The sequence below is a fragment of the Camelus ferus genome, chromosome 1, assembly GCF_009834535.1.
Source record: "Camelus ferus isolate YT-003-E chromosome 1, BCGSAC_Cfer_1.0, whole genome shotgun sequence".
Classification (NCBI taxonomy): domain Eukaryota; kingdom Metazoa; phylum Chordata; class Mammalia; order Artiodactyla; family Camelidae; genus Camelus; species Camelus ferus.
This window is the reverse complement of record NC_045696.1, coordinates 119,281,567-119,303,357: the sequence shown is the minus strand read 5'-3', so window position 1 is coordinate 119,303,357 and position 21,791 is coordinate 119,281,567. Positions and strand designations below refer to the sequence as shown.

The window sequence follows — 21,791 nt, the reverse complement described above, 5'->3', positions numbered from 1 at the left end:
ATATGCTTGTTAGCATATTCAGATTTCAATTAAAGCCAAATAGCCCTCTACTCTGAATGCTCCGGCCTGCTCGCCGCAAACAATGTTTCTCTAAGTAGAGAGCCAAGTGGCAGACGTGCGCAGAATGGGAGTGGAGGTTCGGCGGCCGGCGGTAGGGGAGGCGGGGGCTGTAACATCTGTTTTGATTTTTTGAAATTGTAGTGTGACCAAAATATGTTTGCCATTCCAGAAAAATATCCTCGATTTAGTCAATGAATTTCCCGAGAAGATGGCGTGCAGTTTGCATGTCACGAAACAGACTGCACAAATCAGTGCAGAACTCAAGCCATACATCACGGGTGAGTCCCCCACAGAGATTCTGACCATCTCCACACCATGATTTTGTGGATCGGCCGGTTGGTGGAGGGTAGCTGCCTTATGGCCGGGAGTTGCTGGCTGGGAATGTCACTACCTGGGGAACTGAGAGATGATTCATCCTGGAAAGAATAAGGAGAGATTAGTTGGATTGACTTATTACATACAGATTTCCTCCTGCCCGTATGAAAAATGTATTTTCTGCATTTTTTAAGGGACCTTTGCATCATCAGTGTATGTATGCATACAAAGACTTTATACTCCAGCTATGAATGGAATCAGTTCCATTTGCCATTAAGAGAGGTTTCCCTTCTTGGAAGGATTTCTCACAAAACAGTTTATTTACTTTGCTGAAGGCAGTTTTGAATCTGTCCCAGAGATCAGTGCACTCCCGGGCCCTGTGTGGAGAGAGCATTACCGTGAGCTGCCCACGTTGTTTGCCATGAATTCTGGAACCTGGAGGCGCGCTCTCTGCTGGGGTCTGGCCCGGACGCTGACTCAGAACGCAACCCACTGAGCTTGCGTGGCTGAAAGCAAACACTGTTGCTGAGTTGTGGTTTGTCCTTCCTCATTTCAGTACAAACGTGTCTGGCTTCACTTGGTGTTTTTCCTGTTTTGTTTTGTTTTGGTTTTGGTAGAAGGAAGAATCACGGAGAAGGAGTTAAGTGATCATATTTCGAAGGAGACTTTGTTCTACATTTGCGGCCCACCTCCGATGACAGACTTCTTCTCCAAGGAGCTGGAAGACCGCCACGTGCCCCCGGAGCACATTTGCTTTGAGAAATGGTGGTAGGAGCTGGCCGAGGCGGGAAAGGGAGCGTCAGGGCCACTCAGGACAGTGACAGATAGTACGTTCTGTGATTCCTGGCAGGATGAGTTGACCTCTCCCCAGTCTTAGGTTTTTAAGGCTGTGAACTAAGTGACCAGTTGGCTGAATAAAAGGAAAACCGGCTGACAGTCTTAAGTGATAAACTTTTTGCAAAAGCCTCATTGATTAAACTCTTTCTTACCATGTTGAGTTGCTTTTATGAGTCACTGATTATCTCAGGCCGTACCTCAAATTGGTCAATACAGATTTTCTTTCCCCTTAAGGAAAAGAAAGACATATCCATATATTTCATCCTATGAAGATATGGTTTTGTGGGTGACATATAGGCTATCTTTAAATTATTTGACAACAATCTGTGTATCTTACGTTGAATAAACTTAAACCTATTCTTAATTTTGCTGTGAAATTCTTTCTGTGTAATGTCTCTGTTTACCTTAGTGTGGCCGGCAGGCTTGCTTCTTCCAACCAGCAGAGTTGGGTTTGGAAATAGAGCAGTTAGGAGAGCAGCTTTAGGGAAGCGAACATCCAGCATATTTGCTTCATGTAAATGAATATCCTCAGTATGTATCCTTTCAGTTTCTCCTCAAATGCAGCCTTTTCTGGGGTCGGTGTCTCGGCTGCCTGCCTCCTCACTCCACCCAGGAGGCAGCTTCTCGTTGAGGACAAAGGTGCTGATGGCTGCAGAGTTCCCCCTTGAGTCTGTTTTCAGTGGCCCGGCTGTCTGTAGAAACGTGCTGAGGGTGGGTGAGGGGGTACAGAGCCCGTTCCCAATCCTGCTTCTCTGCCTTTCATTTTGTTCTCTTGCCTGGCATTGTGCCTGGCACAGCAGCACCCCCGTCCCTTGTTGAGTGACTGAGAGAAAGCAACCAGTGTTCAACCCCTGCCTGGCTGGGGTGGGGAGGCGGCCCCTGGGGTGGGCAGAGAGTGATGGCGCATCATCCCAGAGCCGCTCCGGTGAAACTGCTAGAAAGCAGACTGTACTTCCTCTCTCCATGGAGATATTCAGAACAAAAGAAATCCTTCCTAGGACCAGCAGTCCGGGCCATGGCGCCTTCCTGGGGAACAGGTCCAGGAAGAAGGGCAGGCCAGCTGCAGATGCAGGCACCCACTGTTCGGATTCTGTTCTCTACCTGATGAGCGAGGTCACGCAGCCCTTTCTCATCTCTGGGACTGCAGGTCTTACAGGGACTTCGGGCTCAAAGACATCAGTGATTTGTGGGGCCTGACGACGGCTGGCCTCCCTGTTCTAGCCTCTGCCCTGTTTTGAACTTTGAACTGTTTCAATCCCAGATGTGAGTTCAGTAGGCGGGAAGGGGGGTGTTGGGCTGTTGGGGGCGAGAGAGTCCATTCAGGGCAGTGATCGTCAGCATTTCAGGGGTGAGGGGCGTGTGGGAGGCTCTGGCCTCCGTAAGGAGCCCTCATCAGTCACCTGTTGGCCCCAAAGCATCCAGGCCGAGGGCTGAGCACTTCTGAGGCGAGGGCCACAGTGTGACGAGATTCAGGGCTGCAGGGACAGTAAAGGGCTCTTCTGCCAACTGGCCGAGGCAGCTGCAGGGAGGATTCACAAAGGAACAGAGAGAATGGCCACCCCAGGGGTTTCCATCCTGGGAGCGGAAGTGCCGGGGAGGTCTTCCGGGCATCACAGACGGGAGCACAGGGAGGTACCACCTATGGCTCCATCTGTCCCACCCCATGGCTTGTCTTCCTGCTGTGGGCACAGAGCAAGAGCCCAGATCTGCCCGCCACCCTGCGGCCCTCTGAACTGCTGAAGGGTCAGGTCATGACCTGGGCTGGGACCGTAGCTCCGTCCAGCTCTGCCATCATGGGTGTTGAGTGCTGAGCAGCATTTCTGGTCTGCCGATCAAGACTGTCCTTTTGCCCTTATTTGCTGGGCTGGTCAAGATCTCCCTGGGCTTAGAGTTGAGTGAACTCCAGCCAGGGGTGGCCTGGCATTTAGTGTTGGGGCTGAGAGTGCTAATGGGAAAGCCCTTGAGCCAGATTGCTTGGGTTCAAATCTCAGCTCTGCCACTTACTAGGTCGATGACCTGGAGTGAGTCCCTGCATTATGCTTCGGTTTATAATTACACACATGTACACACGCGTGTAAATCAGAGGTACTAAGACTATCTACCTCATGGGCCTGTTATGAAGTGCTTGGCAGAGCACGGCCTGAGCAGGAGTGTGTTACTAACTTGCTCTTCCTTGTCCTACTGAGACAGGAGTTCCAGAGGCCGGATGGCGCAGGCCTGTCCGCCTGCCCATCACCCTCCCGCGGGTAAGGCAGGGAGGGCTCCGTCTTGTTCAGCGCTCTCCTGGGCACGTGGTAGGTTCCAACTCGATATTTCCTTCATGGGTGAAAGGGCCCGCCCAGAGCTAATGGGCTGTTGTCAAGGCATTCTTAAGCATCCTTCTGGCTGTATCATGAATTCCTGGAAGGATGTTTCTTCTTGCGACGTGAGACCCTTTCAGTCTACTCAAAAGAGCTTAAGCTGATGTATGAGTCTTTCTCAAATGTTAAGTGTCAGCATGAGCTCTAATGCTCATCAGAAAATAAGTCAAATACCAGTTCTTTTCCAAAGAGGCTACCAGGAAAGTGGCTGTCTGTGAGGCCCAGAGTGCTTCCTTCCTCATCCCACAGTGTCTGCATGTGGGCGTGGAGCTCGGAGGTAAGGATGTTCCCTGGGACACTGGTTCTGGTCAGTAGCCCCTACCTACCCTGAAAGGAACAAATCTTATTATGAAAGTTTTCAAAGAGAGAGCGAAGTAGAGAAGACAGTGAAATTAACTCTTCTACGTCTATCACCAGCTTCACTGATTACCAGCATTCTGCTGTTGAGTTCAGTCTGCCTTCAACTTCTTTGTGTTTTGAGGTCTCGGGATTATTTTGAAGCCAATCCTAGAAATATCACGTCACCTGTAAATTTTTCAGTAAACAGAGCTGAATCACCTCTCCGTGACCACAGTACCGTCATCACACTCCACACAAGTAACGGTGATTCCTTAATAGCATCTCAGACCTTTCTGCGTTTTTCCCCAACTGCCTCAAAGTCTACACATTGTGTTTGCTTGTTATGTCTTTTGAGTTTCTTCTAATCCACAGTCCCCTGTCCTCGTCCCACGCACATCTCCATAGATCACACTTTGTTGAAGAAACTGGGTTACCAGTCCTACAGACTTCCCCACGTTGCTAGCCCAGCCTGCTCCATCCTCGAGGTGGCATTGGACATAAGCCTCCATCCTCTGCATTTCCCATCAGCTGGTAAGTAGATCTAGAGTAGATCTAGAGTAAGTAGTTCTTGACTCATTCAGAGTCAAGAACTTTTTTTTGCTAGACGACACCATTGGTGGTGTTTGTATTTCTGTTGCATCCCAAAGAGGCACCTACTCCCTGTCCACTTCCAGTATTTTCAAGATTGATCAGTAGGTCCAGCTTTTTTCAGCCTGATCCCCCCAATATAAATTTCCCTATCATCCTTCACCCAGTTATCTTAGTAGCTGGTGATCATGACCTATACCTACTATTTCACTAAGAATTAATTATCCATCTCTGTCATTTTTTTTTACATTTATTACCTGTGATTCCTCTGAAAAGAACTTTTCCCTCATTGTCTCTGCCCTGAAATCAGTCTGAATAGCAAAGACAGGATCAATGATTGATTCTTTCCCTTTATCAATTAGTCTTAGGAGTTGGTGTCCTAGCAACCTCCAGAGATAACCAGTGAGATGAAAAGTGTCATTATGAACTCTTGGCTTTTCGTACCTTTGACTGTTTGCCTCCAGTGTGGTCAGTTCTTCCATGTTCAGCTTGTTGGGGGTCGCCCTGGCTGTGTTCATGGGGGGCCACACTGTTGTGGGGGTTGGTGAGGTTTGAGGATATTAGAGTTGGAAAAAGTGCTCAAATAAACAGGAGGAAGGAGAAGGAGATGAGTGTGGTGTCCGAAAGCCACATGAAGAAAGTGTCTCCAGCAGGACAGGCGAGTCAGCTGTGTCACACTGAGATGTGACAGGAGAGACAGGTTCTGATGAGCAGCCACTGATGGAGCAGCTGGAGGGTCACCGGGGACCCTGATGAGGGGGTGTTAAGACTGAAACGTTGCGGTGGGCTTGGGGACAACTGGGAGGAAAGAGATTGTAACGAATGAGTATAAGTCAGTTTAAAAGACTTACTCTAAAAAAAAATAGTAATAATAAAAAAATAAAAGACTTACTCTAAAGGGAAGGGAAAAGATGGGATGGTAGCTGGAAAGGGAAGTGAGGTCAAGAGAACTCCGTTTTTAAACTCATTGTTTAATATTTGGTTTTTAAACTTTATGAAATAATTTTCGGTTTATAGAAGAGTCACAAAAATTGCACAAGGTTTCCATACGCACTTTGCCCGGCTCCCCCAAACAACAGCGTCCTTCATCAGTGTGGTATGCTTATCAAAAGTAAGGAGTCAACAGCACAGTTAATTGGTACAGTACTATTAACTAACTAAACCACAGTTCATTTTCTTAAGATGAGAGAAGTAACATTTTGATTTTATGAAAAAACCCAAAAGAGTCATTTAATGGGGCTCCACCTGAGGAGGTGACGGCTTTTTCTAGAAGATGATAAATTAATTAACTGTTCCCAAGGTCTACTATGTGCAGTCACTGTGCTAGAAATTCAAGGTAGGAAAGTAAAAACAAAGGTTATCTTGAGAAGCAACTTAAATACTTTGGGAAACTATTTTTTGTCATTGAAAGTGGAAATGCACTGAATTAAACAACAAATAAAAAAGGTCATACACCATGATCACGTTCATCCCAGGGTCACAAGGATGGTTCAGCATCACAAAATCAATCAGTGTGATACACACATCCACGAGAGAACTGACAGATCACAGGACCATCCCAATAGATGCAGAGAAAGCACTTGATAAAATTCAACATCCATTCATGATAAAACCTTTAATCCAAGCGGGTATAGAGGAAACATAGCTCAACATAACAAAAGCTATTTATGACAAACCTACAGCCAACATAATATTCGATAGTGAAAAGCTGAAACCCTTCCTGCTAAAGTCTAGAAAAAGACAAGGATGCCCCCTCTCACCACTGCTATTCGATATAGTATTGGACATCCTGGCCACAGCGGTCAGACAAGGAAAAGAAAGAAAAGGGATCCAAAGTGGGAGAGACGCTGTAAAACATTCACTATATGCGGATGACAGGATACTATACACAGAAAATCCTAAAGACTCCACACAAAGCCTACTAGATCTTATAAACAAATTCAGCAACATAGCAAGATACAAGATTAAAAAACAAATCTGTTGCATTTCTTTACACTCACAATGAAATATCAGAAAAGGAAAGTTAAAAAAAAATCCCTTTTAAAATTACATTAAAAAATACTTAGGAAATTTGACCAAGGAGGTGAAAGACTTATACACTGAAACTATAAAACATTGATAAAAGAAATTAAAGATGTTTGAAAGAAATGGAAAGATATCCCATGCTCTTGGATTGGAAGAATTAATATTGTTAAAACGGCCATACTACGAAAGCAATCTACAGATTTAATGTGATCCCTATCAAATTATCCAGGACATTTTTCACAGAACTAGAACAAATAATCTTAAAACTTAAATGGAACCACAAAAGACCCAGAATTGCCAAAGCAATACTGAAGAAAAAGAATGAAGCTGGAGGAATAACCCTCCCAAACTTAAAACAATACTACAGAACTATAGAAATCAAAACAGCATGGTATTGGCACAAAAACAGACATATGGATCAATGGAACAGAAAGCCCAGAAATAAACCCACACACCTATGATCAATTACTCTTCAACAAAGGAGGCAAGAACACACAATGGAGAAAAGACAGTCTCTTCAGCAAGTGGCATTGGGAAAACCGGGTAGCTGCGTGTAAACCAATAAAGTTAGAACACTCCCTCACACCACACCCAAAAATAAACTCAAAACGGCTTAAAGACTTAAACATAAGACAAGACACCATAAAAACCTCTAGAAGAAAACATAAGCAAAACATGATCTGACATAAATCTTAGCAGTGTTCTCCTAGGGCAGTCTAACCAAGCAATAGAAATAAAAGCAAAAATAAACAAATGGGACCTAATTAAACTTACAAGCTTTTGCACAGCAAAGGAAACCATAAGCAAAACAAAATGACAACCTATGGAATGGGAGAGAATATTTGCAAAAGATGAGACTGACAAGGGCTTAATCTCCAGAATGTGTAAACAGCTAGTACAACTTAATAAAAAACCCAGTCCAAAAATGGGCAAAAGACCTAAACAAGCAATTCTCCAAGGAAGAATTACAAATGATCAATAGGCATATGAAAAAATGCTCAATATCACTAATTATCATAGGAATGCAAATCAAGACTACAATGAGGTATCACGTCACACCAGAATGGCCAGCATTCAAAAGTCCACAAATGACAAATGCTGGAGACGCTGTGGAGAAAAGGGAACCCTCCTTCACTGCTGGTGGGAATGCAGTTTGGTGCAGCCACTGTGGAGATTCCTCAAAAGACTAGGAATAGACTTACCATATGACCCAGTCATCCCACTCCTGGTCATATATCCAGAAGGAACCCTACTTCAAAATGACACCTGCACCCCAATGTGCATAGCAGCACTATTTACAATAGCCAAGACATGGAAACAGCCTAGATGTCCATCAACAGATGACTGGATAAAGAAGCTGTGGTGTATTTATACAATGGAATACTATTCAGCCATAAAAACCGACAACATGACACCATTTGCGGCAACATGGATGTTCCTGGAGAATGTTATTCTAAGTGAAGTAAGCCAGAAAGAGAAAGAAAATTACCATATGAGATCATTCATATGTGGAATCTAAGAAAAACAAAACAAAACATAAATACAAAACAGAAACAGACTCATAGACATAGAATACAAACTTGTGGTTGCCAAGGGGGCAGGGGGTGGGAAGGGACAGACTGGGATTTTAAAATGTAGAATAGATAAACAAGATTATACTGTATAGCACAGGGAAATATATACAAGATCTTGTGGTAGCTCACAGCAAAAAAAAATGTGACAGTGAATACATGTATGTTCATGTATAACTGAAAAATTGTGCTCTACACTGGAATTTGACACAACATTGTAAAATGACTAGAACAATAAAGAAATGTTAAACAAAACCCAATCCAAAAATGGGCAGAAGACCTAAAAAGGCAATTCTTCAATGAAGACATACAAATGGCCAATAGGCACATGAAAAAATACTCAATATCACTAATTACGAGAGAAATGCAAATCAAAACTACAATGAGATATCACTTCACACCAGTCAGAATGGCCGTCATCCAGATGTCCACAAGTGATAAATGCTGGAGAGGGTCTGGAGAAAAGGGAACCCTCCTACACTACTGGTGGGAATGTAATTTGGTGCAGCCACTATGCAGAACAGTCTGGAGGTTCCTCAAAAAACTAAAAAATAAGAGTTACCATATGATCCAGCAATCCCACTCTTGGGCATATATCCAGAGAAAACTCTAATTCAAAAAGATACATGCACCCCAATGTTCATAGCAGCACTATACGTAATAGCCAAGACATGGAAGCAATCTAAATGTCCATCGACAGATGACTGGATAAAGAAGCTGTGGTATATATACACAATGGAATTACTATTCAGCCATAAAAAGGAATGAAATAATGTGATTTGAAGCAACATGGATGGACCTAGAGATGATCATATCAAGTTAAGTAAGTCAGACAGAGAAAGACAAATATCATATGATATCACTTATATGTGGAATCTCAAAAAATAATACAAATGAATTTATTTACAAAACAGAAAGAGACTCAAAGACACAGAAAGCAAATTTAGGCTTACCAAAGTGGAAAGAGGGGCAGGGATAAATTAGGAATTTGGGATTAGGAGATACAAATATATATAAAATAAACAACAAGGATTTACTGTATAGCACAGGGAACTGTATTCAGTATCTTGTAATAACCTACAATGAAAAAGTATATATATATATATGTATGTATGTATGACTGAATCACTATGCTGTACACCAGAAATTAACATTATAAATTACCTATACTTCAATTTTTTTTAAAAAGTGGAAATGCTTTGGGGAAAAAATTTTTTTTTGTTTTGCAACTATATCTGGTTGAAAGACTGCAGAACTTGGATGACAGGGTGGTTCACAGTAGTGATGGGGAGGTGAGGGGACAGTGGGAAAGGCTGAACCCACTCTGGGGACAGTGCTGGGAGAATTGTTCCTACACGATGCAGTGTCACAAGCGTGTCCATGTGAGCAGGTGCGAATACCAGTACGTGGGCACACACAGTGACTGTCAGACACCGTCCAATGTCATGTGCCTCTGCCTGAGACTTTTCTTTCTGAAAAAACAGCAGTATCCTTCATTCCTGGGTATTGCAGATAATCATATCCTGATAATTCAACCTGAGAACTGTTATTTCGTTTTATTTTAAATGAACCTCAAAGAAGCACCCTGCTCTCATCTCAGAGAAGTAGTGAGATATCTCGTCTTTAATATTACTCTTCCCTAATAGGCGCCTACACAGCCAGTGTAGTGATGACATTTAAAGATACCTCCTAATCCACCACCGAACCCAGGCATGCCTTTAAAAATGCTTCGTGCTCAGGAACCCAGACTTCCCCAGTTGTTGAGCAGCCGTCTTGATCCAGTCTGTTCTGAGCTCTTACCAACCTTGCAGGGCCCGTTCACCTAGCCCGGTCTCTTTCATCTCACCCCCGTGCCCCGTTTCGCTCTGCTTGAGCATACCAAGATTCTGTCGATTTCTTTGTTCTTTTTTAATTACCTGATACACTGATCATTAAAAAAATCAAATAATATAAAAGGTATGTAAACTAAAATTCTGAAGTTCTCTCCCCGTGCCACTCCCTCACCTAGAATGAACTTCATAAAAAGCTTGCTGGGCAGCCTGTTAGACTTTTTACAGTGTATTGATGTGGAATACCTATGAAATATGTGTGCTTTTAGATTTCATTGCATTTAATACACTGCAAATTACGGATATATATACCAGGATGTACTTAACCATATCTCTCCAACAGACATTTCCCAGTTTGGGTCCATTACAAACAATTTACAGTGAACAAATTTGTTCATGTAATTTTGTGCACATGGTCCCGTACAATTGCTAGCATTGTCATTTCTGGATCAAAAATTGACTGGCATTTTCAAAATGCCCTATAAATGCCTGATCGATTTATAGTCTAACGGCTCATGAAAGTACCCATTTCCCTACCTTCTGGCTAATACTAGATATTCTAAATCTTTACACAGTTTTTCCTAGTCAGTTAGATGAAAGGTTTTTTTTTTTAATTTCCTGTTTGCTCTCCAGCATCGTTTTTCCATCAAGTGTTCTAGCCATTTCTCTCTTCTTTTGAGAATTGTGTGCTCACATTTTGTCCATTTTGATATCTGATTTGTAATTCTTCATACAATAGATGCTAATCCTTTGTCCATTATATATATATTGCAAACACTTCCCCCAGTCTATTCCCTGTCCCTGAATTCTGTTTCTTATAACTTATACCAGAGTTTTACATTTATATATAATCAGATATGTCAGTCTTTCCCCCTTGGTTTTTATGGATGTATCTTCTTCTGATACTTTTGCAGGTCTTTAATCCATTGGGAATTAATTTTTGTGCTGGATGGGGGACAGGGGTCTCACTTCTGCCATATGGCTGGCTCTCCAGTTGCTTGACACCATTTATGAAACATTCCCCCCTTTCCCCGATGGTTTGGAATGACTCCTTTATCACATACTGAATTCCCCTCACCACTCTGTTTCGGAAGTTTCCTTGTTTGTACCTGTTCTGAAATCACACTGTTTTCATTAATTTATCTTTTCAGTTCGTCCTGTATATTCTTTACCACATCTTTTTCATCCTCAGGTTATTTAAACACAAATAGATCTTGTCCGTGGTGATATAACTTCATTTTTGCAGGTGAAGTGATAAAGGTAAAGTGATGGGAAACAGTAACTCTGGGCTTAACCTGAATTCTGCAGCAGTAGGGATTTTGGTTAGAGCTCTGTTATCAACTGAACACTACCAAAGTTCCTGAAATTTGATGAGGAGTTTTTTTATCTCCTTAAATTGCTCCACGACGTTTATGTAAAGTAGGTGGTGAATGATACTGTCTCATTTTACCTACAAGGAAATGAGGGGAAGTGGTTGGATGGCCCGCCCACAGTTACCTGGCTGGGAGTGACAAAGCCAGACCTGTGGGACCCGACCTCCTTCCTCTCCTCTCAGGGGACGTCCCCTCAACAGACTTGGACCTATTCTAAAATCCTCCCAGCCACTCATGGGTGGACTCTCCATCTTTTTAGAGAGTCTCGATTAACCAGAGCACCCCACTAGCACAGCATCCCAGTTGATGAGAGTTTTTTAATCCAACTGAGTCTCTCTGTTGTTAGAGACTGTAAGAGCCTAGAGAAGCCAAGAACAAGACAAGAGCGTGGTTGGCTGTGTGGTCTGATGGAAAGAACGTGGCGCCAGGCAGAGAGACCTGAATCCTCCGTTTCTACAACTTGCTTCCCACATGACTTGCCCCCATTTCTCTCCATGACCTGCTTTCCTCATCTGTCAAGTGGGTAAGACTCTGCCAACTTAAAATCCCTTACAGCTTCACCGTTCTACAATTTCATGATGGGAAAACAGGCCTTAGAGACCAAGGGGAGTTGAGGTTGGCCATTCTGATGAGTGATGACCATGGAGTGTCTCAACCGTCTTCAAATATTTGATTAATCATTTCAGTGACTGTTGTTTGCATCTCCCACATTGACAGAAGAAAAAGAAATTGCCTGGGGCTGGAACAAGGGGAAAGTCTGGTTTGATGTAGAGGACTCTTGCACGGTCCTGCTGATTAAATTCTGGAGTTGGGGCTCAAGAGAAATGGTAGCTTCACCATTAGTAAGGAAGAAAACTGACAACATCTGCCTGTTGGGGCTTCAGGTGGGCTAGACTGAGACAGGGGCTAAATGGATAGATCCCCAGCTGCAAGAAAAGGAAGTTTTAGGCAGATCAGTAACTTAGGCATTTTGTGAATCCAGAAACTGGCAGGCTTGCTGGCTGTCCTCCCTTCCAAGATGATTTACTTGTTTTTTTCATGGAAGAATCAAAAAGACCCAGGACTGAAGGTGCACACACATAGAGGTCCACCACAGGAAGCATTTTAATACCCTGGTAAGTGAAATCTATTTCTTAACATCATTGAGCCTTTATATTATTTGGAGGCAGCAGAAAAATGCAAAGCCACATTGAGTTTAATGATTAGTGAGCTACCCATTTAAATACAGAAGTGTAGGTTTTACTATATTAGTGATAGGCTGAAAAACTTTTCTTCTTTCCTCAGTCAGCCAACATGGAGCCTGAGTTTTTAAACCACCTCTGGATTGAACAAAGTCCTTTACCTCATTTCCAAGACACAGTTTTCTGTAACTGCCAGCATCACCATTAAAATCATTTGGGGGCTCTTCACCAGCAGGCAGGCTGCCTTCCCCAGGACGGCTCACCTGACCTCTGCCTTCAGGTCTCAGCCTAGCTCGCTGACTCCCTCTGCAAGTCTGTCCCGGGCGGGCGCACCCCCGGCCCATGCCTGCCTTCATGGCAGCCCGCTTCTCCACGGCCAGTACCAATCAGCACAGTTACAACCACTGGGGCAACTACTCAGGGTCTGCGGGGGGCCCAGGGGAGCCAGGACTGGGTCCGTCTCCATCGCTTTCCAGCACTCAGCACTCTGGGTGGGAGTTCGAACTGCACGTCTAGAGAGGAAACCGACCCCACGTGCCCACATGAATGCACAGGGGCTCCTCTTGCAGGCGCTCCTCTTGTGGGTGCTGAGACCAGCAACCCGCAGCCAGCAGGTCTTAAGTGACAGTTAACAGGAACCTGTGCACACCGCCCTGCTTCCTTCTCCGGCCACAGTCACCGAGAACCCCAGTGGAGGGCTTGCTGGGTCCCGCCTTTGGGTCTGACGGGATGCCGCCACTCTGGGAGCAGGTGCAGAACCGGACTCCCCCGGGAGGCCGCCCTGCCCTGCTCACGCAGCATCAGCAACCCTCGCAGGGCCGCTGAGACCCCCAGGGAGTTGTTCCCAGCTGCCTCCAGGCTGCCTGTGCCCTAGCCCTCCTTCCCCATCCCCTCTCCCCAGCCCTCTCGCCACCTCATCTTGAATCCCAACTGCTGCTCCCAGCATGCTGGGGTGAGCCCAGCAGGATGGTCCCCCAGGGCCAGCCCAGCCCGCACTGGGGGTGGGCAGTGAGCTCTGTCAGCATATTCCTACTCCTAACTGTATTCCACTGCTCCCTGAGAGCTCATCCTGAACCCTGACTTGTGCTTTAGAATGGGCTTGATTAATATGTTTAGATTAGGGGACTGATAAAGCGTGCTTCTGAGAAATTAATTAGAATGTCTCCTTCCAGCGTTTTCTTAAATCTAGTCCCATTAAGCATTAACTCTGGTGAAGGGTGATCTACTTAGAGATGTGAAAATATTCAGACAAGGGTGGGACTCACGTTCACCGTTGTGTGACTTTTAAACCACTAACAAATACCTTAAGACTTTAGAAACATTACCCCAGTATTTCTATTAGTCGGGATGGGATATGCTGTGCTTCTGATAAACTTCATCATCTCAGGGGCTAGCAAAGGTTTACTTATCCTTCAGGTCACAGTCCATCTTGAACTTGCCAAGGGTGTGGGATAAGGGAGGGCTGGGCAGCATGAGATGCTTTTAAATGTGGGGCCCACATCATTCAAACGTCCATGAATGATAAATGATGGAGAGGGTGTGGAGAAAAGGGAACCCTCCTACACTGCTGATGGGAAACAGTATGGAGTTTCCTCAAGAAAACTAAAAATAGACTTACCATATGATCCAGCCATCCCACTTCTGGGTATATATCCAGAGGGAACTCTTCCAATTAGAAAAGGTACATGCACCCCAATGTTCATAGCAGCACTATTTACAATACCCAAGACATGGAAGCAACCTAAATGTCCATCAACAGATGACTGGATAAAGAAGCTGTGGTGTATTTATACAATGGAATATTACTCAGCCATAAAAAGGAATAAAATAATGGCATTTGCAACAAGATGGATGGACCTGGAGTTCATAATTCTAAGTGAAGCCAGAAAGAGAAAGAAATATACCATATCACTCATATGTGAAACCAAAAAAAAAAAAAAAAGACACCATGAACTCATCTACAAAACAGAAACAGACTCACAGACATAGTAAACAGTATTATGGTTACCAGGGAAAGGAGGTAGGAAGGAATAAATTCGGCAGTTTGAGATTTACAAATGTTAGCCACTATATATAAAAACAGATTTTAAAAAGTTTTTTCTGTATAGCACAGGGAACTATGTTCAGTATCTTGTAATAATCTTTAATAAAAAAAATGAAAACGAATATATGTATGCATATGCATGACTGGGACATTGTGCTGTACACCAGAAATTGACACATTGTAACTGACTGTACTTAATTAAAAAAATAAAAAAGGTGAGGCCCAGAGTGGATTGCATCACACTTGCTCATGTCCCGTTGGCCAGAACCCAGTCACATGGCCCCCAACTACAAGAGGGGCTGTGAAGTACAGGAGCCCACGGGTGTCGGGTGAACAGGGGTGGTCTCTGCCACGTTTATTACCCAAAGGCATATGATTAACTGCTCCCAACAGACCAAATGCTTCACATACAGCGCACAAATCGTCAAAAAAAACCTGATGAGGTGGCGTCAGGCCTCATCCACACGTGAGGAGACGGATGCTGGGAGATGCAAAAAACCTGACTTGAATTTACACGTGTCAGCTAGCCCAGCTCTGATTCCAAAGCTGGGCTGGGCGGGTCCACCCCATGAAGCCCAGCACAAAACAGGCCACCTGGTGACTTCCCTAACGCAGGTGTCCTCAGGACCTCCCTAGGTCAGTACTTGACCTTGTGGCCATGTGCACTTTAGGGCAATACACCTGCGTTTTTTCAAGCCAATTTGGTAAGATTTCCTTCCCCTCCCCTGATGGCCCCTTGAGTGGCACTAAGCACCCACATCCTCTCCTGAACCTCCTACGGGTGAGGAGCGGGTCTTGAAAACACTTTTTGTGGGGTGTAGGGGGAGGAGGGAATTAGGTTTGTTTATTTATTTATTTATTTATTTATTTATTTATTTATTTATTTATTTATTTATTTATTTATTTTAGAGGAGGTACTCGGGATTGAACCCAGGACCTTGTGCACGTTAAGCATGCGCTCTACCACTTGAGCTACATCCTCCCCCACTTTTTTTTTTAAACTTTAAAACTTTAATGGAGGCAAATAACATAAACTAAGTTAAAATCAAACTAAAAACTGGGAAAAGAGATTTGCAATGCATATCATAAGCAAGGAATTAATGCCTAGAATCCCTAAAGAACTTGCATAAATCAATTTAAAAAGACAAACATATGGAAAATTGAGGAAAAAATATAACCAAGCAATTCACAGAAAGGGGCACTCAGATGGCCAATAAACAGGACAGACGCCCAAACCGACCAGTCACGAGGACAATGCAATTAACACGAACATGACGACAATCAGTGGACTAATAACCCCACGCTGTGAAGAGACGGGGAAACAGGAATCCTTGGACACTGGCGTCCGAAGTACAAACTGCTGCAGTCACTTTGGAGAATTGTTTGACAACATCTAATAAACTGGAGGTGTGCATATCCTTCAACCCAGCAGGCCTCCTAGATACACACTCCAAAGACGTTCTCATACGTGGTCACCAGGAAACGAGCAAACATGTTCACCGCAGCACTGTTTGAAAATAGTCAGGCGTGGAAGCAGCTTAACCGTGCATCCGTAGGAAGATGGGTAAATTTACACTTCGAGTAAAAGGCTCAGAATTCAGCCACAGTTTCAGAGGAACATCTCTTGTTCCTGGGAGAGGTTTTCTTCCCTTTCCCTCTAAAAACCTTCCACAGGCAAACACTGGCCCGAAGACCTTCCAGAACCCTCCAGGGCAGCCTCTCTTCTCCCTCCGTGAGGCTGGCCTTGGCCTCCCCGCAAGTCTGAGTGCCTCGGACTCCCCAGGAGGCCCCGTCGGGTGGTGGCAGCAGGGCCAGGGCAGCTACCTGTGTCCCTGCCTCTGGTAGCGGATCACCTCTCAGGAACCCCCGTCCCTCCAGACCCGCTGTGGCCGCCGCAGCCCCAAGGACTGACCACCACGCGTACAAGTCTCACGCCAAACCCTGCAAGTCTTTGCTACTTCTACTGGTCACTGGGGCCTGGGCAGGGCCCATGCACCATAGCCTTTTCCCCTACCGGCAACCACAGCAAAGTAAAATTTCCTCCAGGCAGCCCCACACTCACACAGGATGTAGGGACCAGGTTGAGGGGCTTGTTTATTTACCTTTCGTAGAAAGCATCTCATCTCACAGAGAAGCTGGGATGGGATTCCTAGGTGTCCCGTGGCCGTGGGGCTCCTTCCTGGCCTCACTGCCGACTCCCGGAAGGGTTTATCCATCCCACAGGCCCCGGTCACGCCCCAGGGCAACCACCCACAGCCTCCTGCGTGGGACCCAGGTGTCAGGGATTTTTTAACCTACTCCCCCCTCAGTGACTCTAAGGTGCAGCCAATTAGAGAACTGCCCGAGGTAAGCTGAAACCTGGCCGGACAGCAGCAGGGGTGTGGAGGAGCCAGGAGGGTAAGACCTTCGGGAGTTACCTGTTAGCCGGATGCTAGGCTGCGCATTCAAATGAGCTACATCCACCTGTAACTTTTTTCCACAACAAATCCTGCCACCACCAATGTCACTTAATTATTAAAAACTAGACCCAACTCTGAGTGATGTCAGCTGTCCACCTGGAGGGCACGGCCGGGGTCCTGAGAGCTGGGGGCCTTGTTTCCGCCCCAGCTCGCTGCTGGAGAGCCTATTTCTCAAGGGTCGTGGTCCTCTAAAATATGGGCTAAGAGATAGTATGTGTATTAAGTCAAAATGCTGTGTAGATCTTTCTGAGTATAATTGTGGGAAATGTCATTAAAAAATAACTTTGAACAAGCTGCTTTCTTTAGAACTATATTTATAAAAGTATCTTCTCTTTGGACAGAGCCTTCAACCTTTGTGTGTAGGCTCTGGGGGGCTGGGAGGGAAGTCTGCTCAAAAATCAACAGGAAAAACGACTATAGTGGGGCCATCTAAGGGTTTCAATTCTGCCCCATAAAAATCTATAAACAATGTGTTTTATTTTAGCAAATTTGCAAAGACTCACTTCTTGAAATTGACTTAAAAGCTTGGAGACGTGCTTAGAAACTGCTGTAGGGCTTTTTGTTCTCGGCTCCACCACTCTGGGCGGTGGGAGTGGCCACACCCTGACTTACCTGCTGGCACCTGATTCTCGTTTTCTGTCTTCCTTCTACAAATAACCAGAAAGCAGAGCTGCTCAGCTGGCTCCAGTATTCTCACAGGAGCTTCTATCTCGTCTCCAAAGTCATCCTGTTGCTGCCAGGAGTCTGAAACTTAGGCAATGTGAATGGAGGACCCAGGGTCCAATCCTCTGGATGCGAGGCTACGACCTTTCACTGCGATGTGATAAATTCTCAATACTCACAATGCATTAAACTCACAGATGATTTATTGCTTTGAGTAACTAAACAAGAAAGAGAAGAGACAGGCTGCTGTTTTGGTCAAGACGGCTGGCGCTCTCCCCTCAAGGTTTGCCAGCTGCACTACTTAAAGCCTCAACAACACTTTCTGGGCGATACAAACATGTGACAGCATCCATGGGAAGTGACTTGGCCAATGATACACTGATGACAGCAGCACATAACCAGGGCTCCCCCCAGTTGGTGTGCCCCAAAATGACAGACAAAGCGCATGTTCATATGATGTGCTGAATACAAAACCTTTAAAAAAACTTTTTGGCGTTAATACTAACACAGAATACTTTCTTGGACATTCTGCAAGAGTAGGTACACACACAGAATTAGCTCTTCATTTCCAGATTACCAGTATCTATGGGAACACTTTGAGAAAAGCCAGGAGGTGGGGCACCTCCCCTCCCCAATGTCATTTTCTTTGCCAAAGCAATGGGGTCCAAGGGGGGGTTGAGGGGAGAAGGGCAGCTGGCAGGGCGCCAGAGGTTGTCATGATCGTCAGGGAGCTGCAGCGAACAGCAGGGATGGACCCTGCCCTCTGCCCTTGAGGGGCTGGGGATGAATAGCTTGGCCTTGACTCTAGCCAGGGAGGCCCTTGCATGTGGCCCAAAGGCCCCCTGGAGGCCCTGGGGGTGGGGGTGGACACCGGCACTGGATGGTCCAGCCCGTCCAAGGAGGAGCGGTGGAGCCAGGCTGGGCCTCCAGCCCTGAGGTCTAGGAGTAACCTGACCTCTTGCGTTCTAACGCTGGGGCATCACAACACGTTTCAAATGGATGTGCAGAAACCAACACTGTCAATGACCCAGCCCTCACAGGGTCCAGGTAAGCTCACAAGGAGAGGTCAAGCCAAGCCAAAGGGTAACACTGGACACCAGAGCAAACCAGCCCCCAGCCTGGCCGCTGGCACCGAGCCTCCAGTGTGCTGGCTGGTCAGGCCTCAGCACACCTGCCGGGGACTCAGTTGTCCTCTGCTGCTGCCTCCTCAGCACCTCCCTCCCTGGCACCCTCTCCAGGATCAGGACTGGAGCGCCCAGCGCCGCCCCCAGCCGGGGACGGGCTGTGGCCAGAGGGACCGTTCTGCACGGCCCCGCCATCCACACAGAGCTGGCCGTCGGGACACAGCTTTTCCCCTGTGACCTTCTCCTGGGAGGCCCAGTCCTCCTGCTGCAGCCCCGGCAGATGGTTTCCCATGTCTCCCGCTTTGGGAAACTGGTCTTCTAGATTCTTCTCCTTTTCTTCTGTCTGCTGCTTGTCTCTGGCTCCGCGCTTACCCCTGGATTTCCTGGACTGCCTGTTGCGCATTTCTTCTCGGGAGAATCGCCACTGAAACTAGAAATTGGGGAAGATGGAGATAAATACGTCAGCCTCCGTGAATGGAGAGCTTGCAACGAACGTTTGCATTCACACAGTGTCACTTCTCACAGCAAGACACACAATTTCCAGTATTCCTGGAGCAGGGCGTGTCCGGCACCAAACCAAATCAAGGCCCAAATGTCACACCCACCGAGAGCCTGAGGATGCTGGCCACGGCATGTATCTTACTTGCGGATTTCAGGGTCTGGGGAATGGGCGAGAGGTACTTCTTTCCATTGGCCCCAGATCAAAGGCCTGGGAAAGCAAGTGCTGAAATCCGGCCATCGGGAGAAGCAGGATGGGGGAGGGGACGCGGGCCTGCTCTTCCCAAGTGCCAGCGCTCCGGCTACTCCCACTCAGAGCAGCTGTGCATACCGCCCACCGGCCACCCTCTTCCCCAGGTCACCTGAGTCAGAAGGCACAGATGTGGGCGCCCAGGGCCCCCTGCCACCACTGCAGGGGCTGCTGCAGCTGACAGCCCCCTGCCTCTGCTAGAGAGCCCAGCTACCCCCCACCCCCAGAGGCTCTCTCCCTCCAGGCCAAGCTACGACCAGTGACTGATCCAGGCGGGGACAACGGCCCGTCCTCCGGTTTCCAGCTCGAGGCAAAGCTAACAAACCAGCCCAGCTCCGGGGAGACCTGGATGGAGCGCTGGCCGAGGCCACAGCTGCGAGTGCCTCACAGCCCAGAGTCTCCCCCGCCCCCTCCCGCGCCCTTCTACCCATGGGTGTTGTTCCCAAGGGCACTCCCCCTAAAACCTCATCCAGATTCATCCCAGATGCGGCTCCCAGGGAGCCCCACCTGCGGCCGAGTGTTTCCCTGTGGGACAGGGAAGTCCACGGAGCTCAGAAAGGCCCAAGGGCACAGTCAGTGTCGGAGCAGGGCAAGCCCTGCGTCACATCGAAGCCACGGAGCGAGACCGCCCGCCTGACTCCTCAGCCTCTGTTCTCATCTACACAACCCGGAGAATGACTCTAACCTGAATCAGGGCCAAAACTTTTCCTACAGTCAGAGAACTACTCCAGGCTTTGCAGGCCCTACGGCCGCTGCTGCAGCCGCTCGCTCCACCACTGTCGCACACAAGTGCCCACGGATGGCACGTAATGAACGGGCATGGCTGTGTTCCAATAAAACTTTATCTACAAAAACAGGCGGCGGGCCGGAGTTTGCCAAGCTCTGCCTGAGAGGGTATTTATGTCGACTCGGTGATGCAATAACCCATGTAATGGGCTTAGCGCTGTGCCCAGCACACGAAATACCAGATACGTCTGCTGTCATTACTGATGCCAGGCGTAGGCTTGCAAGGTCAGGGATGCCACCTGTCCTCTGCGCACCCGAGTCCCTGGGATGCAGCGCAGAGCCTGGCGCAGGGAAGGTGCTCCAAACCTCTCCTGCGATGCATGGATGGATGCAAGGACCACGGAGTCTGGCCAAGCTGACTGCACCGGGTTTTGGTGGTGGGGGCGGGATGTGAGCCAGTCCTGTGATTTTGGTCAGAACACAGCTTGGGGTTTAGTGAGGAGGCACTCGTGCATCCACACATCAGGTCTGGCTGGGCTCCAGAAAGAGAAATCAATTTGAAAAATCAGTTCAAAGTCCTGCTGAGTCTGCTGACGACAGGAATTGCTCCAGAAGACTGTCTGGAATAAATCTGGGCAAATGAGCTGGAGCAGACATGGAAGCATGAAGGGTGTTTGTAAAAGAAGTGTGCAAAAAAATAAAATAAAATAAAATAGGCGTGTGCTTTGTAGGTAACAACTCAGGGAGGTCTGCGACCTTATCCCTCTCTCCAAATGTAAGGGGTCCCCCAATCTTCCTGCCGAAGGTCCCTCTCAACTTTGCCGTCTTGATGTCAGGTCCTCCCTGGTGGGGCCCGGGCCCCAGTGCTCAGAGACAGAGGCTGGAGAGCTGGGTGGTGTGCACTCAGAGTGATGGCATCCCTGAGGTCTTTGGGACATGCCAGGCACAGAGGATAGAGAGCTGGGTGGGTCAGGGCCGGTGTCCAGAGGCCCCGCTGGAGAGAGGGGTCTTGCTGGGAAGAGACTCGGGGGCCTGGATCCCGGGGGGAGGGTCTGGGCCACCCCACAGGTGCAGCTCCGGCCCACGGGACACACAGCTGTTTCACTTGAATTTCACTTCTTTCTTTTGTTTCCTTTCTTTCCACTTGAATCGGGCCACACGGGCTTCACCAAACATGGACTTCAATCTAAGCCATTCTGTGACGGAAAGAAAAGTGAAGGGAGTCCTCCGTTCTAGTGACTTGCTGGGAGCCCAGGAAGGCAGCTGCACCACCAGTGGAAAAACGATTTCCATGTCGCAGAGAAATCTGAGCGCCTGGCTGGGAAGAAGTGAACCTGTGCCACGTAAATCCTTAAAAAGTCTGCCACCCTTGTGGCGGTTGCCATGGTAGAGATCTGCTTCCTCAAATAAAACAACTGCCAGAACACACTTGGGGGGCTCAGCCGGAACACACCCTGGGGTTCATGCGCTGAACTCCTTTTGGACAAGACTGGCATGACAGAATATTCTATCAGAGAAGAGGGAAAGGAGCAAAGTGCATGCCGAGGTT

The 21,791-nt window shown here is 47.0% G+C and overlaps 2 protein-coding genes across 9 annotated transcripts in view; one reads left to right on the top strand and one right to left on the bottom strand.

Moving 5' to 3' along the window:
* OXNAD1 (oxidoreductase NAD binding domain containing 1) overlaps positions 1 to 1,576 on the top strand; it is a 60,081-nt gene extending 58,505 nt beyond the window's left edge. For all 7 annotated transcript variants that reach the window (XM_014564387.2, XM_032488977.1, XM_032488973.1 and 4 more), the window contains 2 exons: positions 230 to 338; positions 993 to 1,576. In XM_014564387.2, the coding sequence (XP_014419873.1) occupies positions 230 to 338; positions 993 to 1,147 (264 nt within the window). In that variant the 3' untranslated portion in view covers positions 1,148 to 1,576. The remainder of the gene's footprint in view (positions 1 to 229; positions 339 to 992) is intronic.
* A 16,253-nt stretch (positions 1,577 to 17,829) lies between these two features.
* RFTN1 (raftlin, lipid raft linker 1) overlaps positions 17,830 to 21,791 on the bottom strand; it is a 177,807-nt gene continuing 173,845 nt past the window's right edge. For both annotated transcript variants that reach the window (XM_032488952.1, XM_032488943.1), the window contains exon 10: positions 17,830 to 19,198. In XM_032488952.1, coding sequence (XP_032344843.1) covers positions 18,827 to 19,198 — 372 coding nt within the window. In that variant the 3' untranslated portion in view covers positions 17,830 to 18,826. The remainder of the gene's footprint in view (positions 19,199 to 21,791) is intronic.